Source organism: Gossypium hirsutum, chromosome A03 (genome assembly GCF_007990345.1).
Source record: "Gossypium hirsutum isolate 1008001.06 chromosome A03, Gossypium_hirsutum_v2.1, whole genome shotgun sequence".
Classification (NCBI taxonomy): domain Eukaryota; kingdom Viridiplantae; phylum Streptophyta; class Magnoliopsida; order Malvales; family Malvaceae; genus Gossypium; species Gossypium hirsutum.
In genome coordinates this window covers 7,055,455-7,065,280 of record NC_053426.1, presented here as the reverse complement: position 1 = coordinate 7,065,280, position 9,826 = coordinate 7,055,455, and the positions used below count along the sequence as shown (strand labels likewise).

Genomic DNA, 9,826 nt, shown 5'->3' with positions numbered 1-9,826 from the left:
CCCAGGACATACGTCAATCTGGTTAACAGCTAACATGCCCTACCAGTGGCCCATTATATCTGGATATCGAGTTTACACACCAAGGAAGTCTTATTTATTTCTCATCACTTACATGCACATGCAAAGGATTACATACAAAAACTTACCATGTTCAAATGAGATGATTTTATCTAAATTCATAACCTTTAACTATGACATACTAGAAACTTACAGTATACAGGGACTCGAAGTAGACCCATAGAAAACTCATACAAATTGGATACTCACAGAAGATCTCAAAAAAGCTAGTTTCACCACAAGTCTTTCGCTACACTTGACAGCCTTTACTTGTTATTTGACAATGTTTGAAATTGAGAAGTTCGATGGTGAGACAAATTTTGATCTATGGCAAGTTCGGATGATGGCAATTCTAGTTCAAATTGGCTTGAAAAAGGTAGTTACCGAAAAAAAACTTGAGAATCTAAATCAAACAGAATGGCAAGAGGTTGATGAAAAGGCCTTATCTGCAATCCTGTTGTGCCTCGCGAATATGTATTGCAGGAGGTATTGATGGAAAAACCTCATCCACCTTGTGGAAAAGGTTAGAAACTCTTTATACGACTAAGTCTCTGGCTAACCGTTTAGTGTTGAAACAACATCCATTTACGTTTCGCATGAACGAATGTGAGCTTCTTAAAGATCACATCAATCAATTCATTTCTCTTTTAAATGATTTAAAAAACATTGAGGTTTATGTTGACGATGAAGATCAGGCTATGCTATTATTGTGCTCTTTACCCCCTTCATACAAGTCTTTCAGGGGAACACTGATTATGGTAGAGACAAACTCTCGTTCGAAGATGTGAAGGGTCATTTGTGGAGTAGAGACAAACTCGACAATGAGTTTGGTTTGGATAGCAAGGCAGATAGGCAACCTTCCGTTTTGGTAGCATCAAAGAAATGAGACAAAAGGTGTCGCTATTGTAAAAAGTTAGGTTACATCAAAGCAGATTGTTATAAACTGCGAAATAAAATAGCTACTGAGAGTAACGAGGAAGATGTAGCTGGTGCTAATTTGGCCGATGAAGGCAGTGATGATTTCTTGTTAGTGTCAACGAGTGATAACTCCAAGCTCACGTCTGAGTGGATCCTAGATTCGGGATGTTCTTTCCACATGTGTCCCAATAGAGAATGGTTCTCCACATGCAATTCGGTTGAAAGTGGAGTTGTGCGCATGGAAAACGATTCATCTAGTAAGGTAATTGGTATTGGTACTGTTAAAATTAGGATACACGATGGGACGATTAGGACACTCTCAGATGTTAGGTATGTACCTGATTTACAAAAGAATCTCATCTCCTTGAGTATTTTAGACTTGAAATGATGCAGAATCAACATCGAATCAAGCAGCATTAAAGTATCTTGTGGAGTTCTCGTTTTGCTAAAAGGAAAAAGAACCGGCAGTCTTTATATTTTGGAAGGTTCTACAGTGACCGGTGAAATCAGACGTCCCTTGTCCGTTATAGAGCCGAAGTCAACTCATTTGGAGCGGAGGCAACTTGGTCATAGGAGGGAAAAAGGTATGACCGTTTCATTGAAGAGAGGTTCTCTTTTGGATGTAGGTTTTGAAAAGTTAGGGCACTGTGTTCGTGAAAATCAGACCCGGGTTAGTTTTGATTTGGCAATGCACAAGTCGAAAGCTAGTAGTCTTCTAGCTCCTAAGCACAGATTTGACTCAGTTAACTCCCTACATAGTTCAAGATAAGCTCGTGGTGGGCTTTGGCAAAGATGGCGTTAAAAGAAAGGTAGAGATTGTTCGAGTTGTGTGACCCAAATTCTAAGAGATTGCTTGCAAGTCAAGTTAAACAAAAATATATTTTCTTTCTAGAAGATTTAGTATTTATTAGTATAATATATTTAGCATTTATTAGCATAGTTTATTTGACTTGCTAATTTAGCCTATAAATAGGCTCTTTTACAACCTTAGAAATATACACCATTAGATATTAGAACTCATAACACATTTAGAGAATTTTGTATTTACGTTTTGAGGGTTCTTTGTTTTTGGGTTTTCCGGATTTAGTTTTTTATCTCCATCTTTTGTACTCTTCGTTCTTTTGCCATTATAGTAAAATTATATTTGCCTGTAGTTTTTTATCCTCTTTGGAGGGGTTTTTCCACGTTAAATTTGTGTGTTCAATTTCTCAATTTATTCCGCTATTTTTTTTTTACTTGTTGCTTAATCGGGTCGATCCTAACAACACTATTTTGTAGGCAAGACATTGCTTATGCTTCTTTGCATATTCTTCATTATGCTGTCTCATTTGAGTAATGGTGGGATTTGTTCTCAAAGCTAGTGGCTCTATACCAGTATTCACAACCTCCCATAGGTCAAAGGCTTGAAGATAAGTCTTCATTTCTACCATCCAAATGTGTTAATTTTCACCGGTGAAAATAAGAGGTGGAGGTGGTGAGAAGCTAGATGAATACATACTAGCAGAAACAATGTCCTCAAAGATCAATTGGCTCTCGATACTAATTATTGGTGTTTTGAGACTAAGAAAGAAAGCAAAAAATGAGACAAAGAACTAGCAAGATGAACTAATCTGTAACACTCTCCTTTTTCGTTTCAAAAGATTACAATATATATCATTTGACTTTCCAAGAGCTTAACTAATCCAACTAACATCTTGAAAATAAGAAAAACTTAACTTGTACACAAATTGATTATGGAAATCAGCATCTAAACGCATCAAGTCATTACCAACTTAGTTTGTTCCTAACTAAGTATCTTAACAAAAGAATTGAACAAAAGATTAAACCAAAAACATCGATTTTCTGCTCTAAGAAGCCAGCTAGCCCTTCATCCTACAGTTCACCTTATCGGTGGACAGCTCACACTTTGACTGTCCAAAAATATACTTTAGACAATTCACCAATGTGCTTAGACAATCCTCCAAACCTGTCGTGTAATAACTTTCCCCATGACCGTTCGCATATGGACAATCGACCATGTGACTTTACACTTGGACTATTTACCATTTGTGTTGTTTGCCATATATGCTCGCCAATGCATAATTTGCCAACTCGCAACATATATGGTAAAGAAATATCAATTATGTTTTAGAGCACATCAAAATATGCTGAGTTGAATTAGTTTCGATGCACAAATTATTGGTTTTGGCTATAAAATCCAACTGCAATTATACTACCAATGTCACATTTACAATATTTTGATGATTATTCAAAAAGCAGTGCCAGTTTGGGTAGGCGCAGGCTGCAACGGACTTCCATCCCAATACACCAACTCGTCCCTGCAACCACAGCCATTTTCATTCAAAACCCAATATTCTAATTTGATTATAGCAGCTTTTATTTTGGATATGATTCAGCATTTGAAGGGGAAAATAGAACTTACGGATTAAGTAAATAATTTCCATCCGTTGCAAACTGAAAGCAGTAAACGCAAGGTGAATATATATATATGTTAATTTTATTAAAGGTATAAGGGCACACAATAAGAAAAATGTAAACAAGCCAAGGTGTCTGTTGCAATCATTGCAATGGACATTCAGCACTGGCATGTTATTGCCATACCGATAAGACGTTAAAGGATCATTCCTCACATTGACACTATAAATATCAATCAACCAAAAAGATTAAATTGTAATTTATTCTTCTTTATTACATAATAGAATTAATTCTCTTGAATGAGAAAGTATCTTAGGGATTCCGACAGTCTAATACAGGCAACGTCCCACCTACCTGAAAATTTGATTCAAAGAAAGAAAGTTGGCCAGTAAGTGGGCAAGTTTTTGAGTAAAAATAGCTAATAATTATGAAGGGAAATGAGGGTATGAAGTGTAATTCAATGTTTGAATTAATGGGAACATCGGTGTTGTTGAATTCAGCTCCAATGTATTCTCAGAAAAGGTCCGAATTCACAGGAGCTGCCTGGGCTGACATATGGCAAGGAAAGAAACCATGGAAAATGAAAAGGGAAACTCCATTGCTGCTGTGATGTAGGCTTTGAGTAGAAGAATTAGTATCTTAAGAAAGGTTATTATGTAGGCATTAGAATGCAGAATACAAAGGTTGATCATAAAGAAAGAGTTTGTTTGCCGTTGCCATAATTATGAATCTGGGATATTTAATCATAACAAATAGGCTACTATGTCGGCCCTGGAGATGTATCGCAAAATACCAGTAATATAAATGAAGCTGGCTAAATGCAAACGTCAAATATGTATATATTTCTTTAACCGTTGTTACTCTGTCTTGTTGCAGGGATATGCTAGCAACTATCAACCACGTTCAAGAGCACATCAAAGATGCTCACTTGAATTAGTTTGCCTTCACAAATTGTTGGCTTTGGCTATAAAATCCTTGTTTTATCTGCACAATCCCATGCAAACTACCAAACCCAACAGCAATCATACAACCAATCTCACATTTTACAGTATTTTGATGACAATATTCAGAGAACACTTAGAAAGTTGTAAACTAAAAAGGAAAAAGGAAAAGCAGCAGCACTTGTCTTCCTAGTAGAAATTGCATTCTGAGTGAACATTGTCCTGAGGGATTCAGTTCTCCCAGGGTGGATGATACTCCTTTGTTCCATCCCAAAGCAGTATCCGGTCCCTGAAACCCCCATTTTCATTCAAATATCAACCTTCTAATTTCTTTGCAGTAGCTTTAGTTCGTAATATGATTCAGTATTTCAAGGGAAAAAGAAAAAACAAAACTTACGGATGAAGCAAAATACTTCCGTGCATTTGTTCGAAGTAAGGGCTACTAAGTGCAAACTGCAGATAGTAAGCGCAAGAAAGAAACCATATTTGTTAATTTTATATAAAGTATGAAGCCATACCAGAAAATAACATGTGAAGAACTTACAAATTTCTCTCCAAGGTGTGTGTCGCATCTATTGCAACGGACATTCACCACCGGAAATTTATAAAGAAACCAAACAGACGATACATGATCGGTCTTCACATTGACACTGTAAATATCAAACAAGCACAAAGATTAGATTGTAGTTATTGTACTTTATTACGATGGAATGAATTTAGTTTGGTGTTGGTCAGTGAGAAAGTATCTTACACGGGGTAGCAAAGATATCCAGGCTGCTTCCCACCACTTATCTAAGAATTTGATTCAAAGTGAGCAAGTTTATCAGTAAGTCGGCAAGAGAACGTAATGTTGCATGATAAGTAAGAATTTTGCACCTCAGTTTCAAGTTAAAGAAGACAACTTATAAAGGGAATATACATATATTCATACAAGAAATCAGATTTTGATATAACATATTCATTTCCAAAGAAAGGTAAGCTTTTCATACATAATGACTGCAGTTCTCCCAGGTGGCAAGGTGGTTTCTGCAAAGACGGCACATGAAGATACGCTTTCCATCATTCATGTCAAATCTAACGTTGTTTGGAGGATCCACGTCCGGCTTCGGCTCTGACTCCGAGTCCGGCTTCAGCTCCGACTCTGAGTCTGGTTTCGAGTCCGGCTTCGGCTTCAGCTCCGGCTCTGCCATTGGAACCGAAGAAAGAAGTCGCGGAAATGATGTACGTTTGATTGTTTGAGCTGAGTCCAAGAAACAAAACACCCAAAGATGAGGCTTGAGAGGGATAAGGAAATGGAGAAGAAGAAAAAGCAACAAGAAAACGGATATAAGATTCTTGATTGTGAGAGTTGTTACCTGCTATGGAACTTGTGAAAATGGATTTAAAATTCTTGATTGTGAGGTAATGCAATTGCAAGGGTTTTATTTTCATATATAAAGGAAATGAAAGCAGATAAGATAGTTTCTTTTTCTGTTATAACTGTCAAACGGCAGCTAAAATTATAAATAAATTACATGACATATATAATTATATATATTTTGGTACATAAACTACATTAACTCATTACATCTTTCCCATAGGGCAGCATAAACTAGTTAGTCTAATATTTCCTGGAATTGCTTCTCATATATAAAACCATCTGCTTTGGAGTCATCTGCACTCCATACAAAGATACCATGAAGCCTTTGCTGACTCTTAAGCATATTGCAGGCATCGAAAAACCCATCCTCTGGAGTTAACCCACGTCTCACATCACTTTGGAAGCTCACCAACACCTTACCACCATTGTAATTGGAGATTTGGTTGTTGAAATAACTTAAGAACTGTGGAATGGTCGTTCCTTTATCATATGCATAGAATTGGAAGTTCGCATAATCAATGATGTCCCCATATTTGTTCCACAAGGCCAAGTACTGTCTCTGAACTTCATTATCAGCATATGGAGCTATAGAAGCAAAGGAGATTACCTTATTCCTCTTCAGGGCCTTTATGAGCAACCCTATGGACTCTGCAAACGTTTGAGGGTCAGCTTGGAAGTGTTCGTAGTCGATATCGATTCCATCCAGATTGTATTTCTTTATGATACTTGTAAGTGAAGTAACAGCATTGGAGACCCAGGATCTGACTGAGGAAGGCTTGAAGTAAGCAAATTGACTGCCTACAGTGTAACCTCCTAGGCTTATTGCAACTTTAACATTTGGATGCTTAGACTTGATGGAAGAAACATGGGAGGGGCTGAGATTGGTGGAGTCCCAGAACACATTGAATTTTCCATTGGTGGGTGAAGGAGAAGTTGAGGTGTCATAGTCTATGGCAAAGGAGAGAATGAAATGAAAATCAACATTTCGGTTAATGGGGACATCAGAAAACTTCACGGCTTTGAACTCAGCTCCTATGTATTCCCTGAAAAGCTTTGAGTTTGCAGTACATAGGATTGATATCTGGGAGATAATTAGAGCTTGAAAAATGAAAAAAGTGAAAAGAAGCCTGTGAAATTCCATTGCTGCTATTGAGAGAAAATTTTATGCAGATATATGTATATATATACATACATACATATATAGTAGCCAACTTTGCTTCAACCGTTTAATTTTCAAACACTGCCAATATGAAGACTAAGGATCAGAGAATTCTGATCAAACAAAAAGGTCCCATTTCAAAATGGTTTGGACCACAGTAATCTGCATTGACTGGAGAAGTATCAGCTGAGAACATTATGGAAAGAAAAAAAAAACATAAAAATCCTTAAAACTCCTATAATTTTCTAACCAAATGGCTAAACTTCCATTTTTGACTTGTCAACCTTACATCTTTTCTAGTTTTTACCAGTCAAAGAAGATATTTTTGGTGATTGAGGCTGAGGAAGTAATATCTGCAACTAATGTGTTAAAGGCCTTTGTTGTCAATGTCATTTGTCACATGAATATTAAGCATGAACAATAAGATATTAAATTCTATTTAGTTCTGGTCCTACTCCTAGAGTATAAATAGGGTACGTCTTCCTTAGGGTAGGTTTTAGCTCATATGGGTTGTTAAATACAATATATGTGGAACCTCCATATCTCATTAAGTAGGACTGCTCGAGGGCCGGTTACCTACTCAAGCTCAAAATTCTACCTGTTGTTTAGGAGAATTCCAACAAAAATATTAAACTTGAAAAATGGGTTTTGAGTGAAAAATTAATTCCGTTTTAAATATGGGCCAGGCTTGGATGAGTGGTCGGATCATTTGACGCTGACAACTCTATCAACCTTGAACTTTTTATGAAAAATGGGGGACAACATAAAATTTTTCTTTTTAAGAATTGGATACGGTCAACCTGGACTTTATATTCAATTGGGGACAACATAAGATTTTTTGTGCAGTAATGGATATGGTGAAGGTACCATAAAATAAATATCAAGAGATAACAGCTGCTGCCCTGAAATACTAATTGCTTTCAAGTTATCATGTTAATCACTTCATGAAAACTACCTTAAACAATGCTCTGGAAAACAGAATTTCCCATAATTATTACATTAAAAACGGTAGTCATTAGACCATGTGTTAACGTCCATCATGCAGCAAGTAGATCTTGAGATTTCTTCTCATATTGAAACCCCTTGTTTTTTGATTCCTCAGCACACCATATAAAGATGCCACCGAGCTTTCCTTGATCTTTCAACTCATTACAGGCTTCGAAAAAACCATTAGCCGGTTTTAGGCCGCCACCGCCACCGCTCTCAAAGCTGGCCAACAATTGGCCTCCCTCATAATTAGAGGCTTGCTTTTTGAAGTTACTTATAAAATGGGAAACACTGAGCTTATCATAGGCATAAAACTGGAAATTTACATAGTCAATCACATGCCCATATTTCCTCCACAAAGCTAAGTAGTGGCTATTAATCTCTTCATAGGGAGCAATTGAAGCAAATGAAATAGTCCCACTTTTTTTCAGGATTGTTATAAGCTGTCCAATACACTCTGCAAACATTTCAGGGCTGGCCTTGAAGTGTTCGTAGTCGATGTCGATGCCGTCGATATGGTACGTATTGATCATATAAGTAAGTGAATAAACAGCATTTTGAACCCAAGATGTCTTTGATTTAGGTGCAAAAAAGGCTTTGCCACTACCTACACTATCACCCCCTAAGCTAACAGCAATTTTCACATTTGAGTTGCTACCTTTAAATGAGCCAATTTGGCCTGGACCCAAGTGGTTGGTTTCCCAAAATACATTGAACTTCCCATTTGTAGGTGATGGATGATTGTCATCGGTATAGTCAATTGCAAAGGCCAGAATGAAGTGAAATTCGACTTTCGAGTTTATAGGCACGTCGGAGAGCTTCATCGAGTTGGATTCCGCACCGATATACTCCCGGAATAACTTGGAATTAGAAGCTACAAGAAAATAGTTGAAACAAGAGAGTTTTAGCTTACATTTTGTTTACTATGTATAATAAAAAGGGTTAATTCCACAAGACATCCTCATATTATGGTCAAGATTCTAAATTGGTCATTAAACTTCAAAATGTTCTAATTGAGTCCTCAAAGTATCAACCAGGTTCTTCCATCATACTAGCCATTAGATTAAGCTTTTAACACCAGCTCAAATCTTATATGGAGTATATTTAAAATGCGTGTATACTTGTATAGCCAAATTGGGTCTAATGTGTTTAACTAGCATTAAATGCCTAAATTGACAACTAAGTTGAAAGAAGGTTTCGATTGATAGAACATTAATGCTTTGAATACTCAATTAAAACATATTGAAATTTGAGACTAATTTAAAACCAAAACCAGAGTTTGGAGACATCTGGTGTAATTAACACTATAATGAAATCATTCCTAGAAAAATCAATCACCATTGCATGTAAGAAACAGCAGAGACAACAAGGTAGCTGAAAGGATCCTATAGAACTCCATTTTCCGAACTTTTTTTGCTTTTTGCAGTATAAGTTATTTAGTTGAAACATTTTGCACTTCATGTTATAGTATGGAATACCATAGTTTTAACCGCCATTAAATTAAGTTTCTAACAGCCGCCACACACCTAGTTTTTATAACACAAACAAAAGATTTTGTGTTTTTTTTTACAACAATTTCTGGACATTGGATACCTAATGAATTCTTGTTTGAATTGTTCGATGTGGTTGAAGATGTGTGACACGTCAATACGCAGTTAGATACTAAAAAAAGGAGTAAAATCCAATTTTATTTTAAAAAAATCGATTAAATTTTTAATTTTTAAGTTTAGTAATTTACGTTATTCAAATTTCTTGAATCCAACTTGAATAAATAGATAAGCTTAAATTTAAATTGTAGAATTAGAGTTATTTAAATAATTAAGTATAGTTGAATTCTATATATTTAATAATAGAGTTAAAGAAGTAGGTTCTAATTTTGAACTTATCACCTTCTATTATTAGCTCATAAAGGTTTTATTTTTTATATTGGTTGTTGATGGCTAAAAGTATAATTATGTACTTGTTTTAAGAGTTGTGTTGCTGAGCAAA

General features: G+C 36.0%; 3 protein-coding genes across 3 annotated transcripts; all 3 read right to left on the bottom strand.

The window, feature by feature from the left end:
- Positions 1-4,205: 4,205 nt before the first annotated feature.
- LOC107887997 (uncharacterized) lies at positions 4,206-5,815 on the bottom strand. Its single transcript, XM_041107210.1, has 6 exons — positions 5,687-5,815; positions 5,321-5,571; positions 5,083-5,123; positions 4,876-4,981; positions 4,729-4,784; positions 4,206-4,620 (listed from the first exon to the last, which is right to left on the bottom strand). The coding sequence occupies exons 1-6, from the start codon at positions 5,760-5,762 to the stop codon at positions 4,563-4,565; spliced, it is 588 nt and encodes a 195-aa protein (XP_040963144.1). The 5' UTR covers positions 5,763-5,815; the 3' UTR covers positions 4,206-4,562.
- A 111-nt stretch (positions 5,816-5,926) lies between these two features.
- LOC107885959 (chitinase 2) lies at positions 5,927-6,911 on the bottom strand. Its single transcript, XM_016809726.2, has one exon. The coding sequence runs from the start codon at positions 6,830-6,832 to the stop codon at positions 5,927-5,929; it is 906 nt and encodes a 301-aa protein (XP_016665215.1). The 5' UTR covers positions 6,833-6,911.
- Positions 6,912-7,887: 976 nt separating this feature from the next.
- LOC107887546 (chitinase 2) lies at positions 7,888-9,236 on the bottom strand. Its single transcript, XM_016811803.1, has 2 exons — positions 9,176-9,236; positions 7,888-8,711 (listed from the first exon to the last, which is right to left on the bottom strand). Exons 1-2 carry the CDS (start codon positions 9,234-9,236, stop codon positions 7,888-7,890), a joined length of 885 nt encoding a protein of 294 aa, XP_016667292.1.
- Positions 9,237-9,826: the final 590 nt, after the last annotated feature.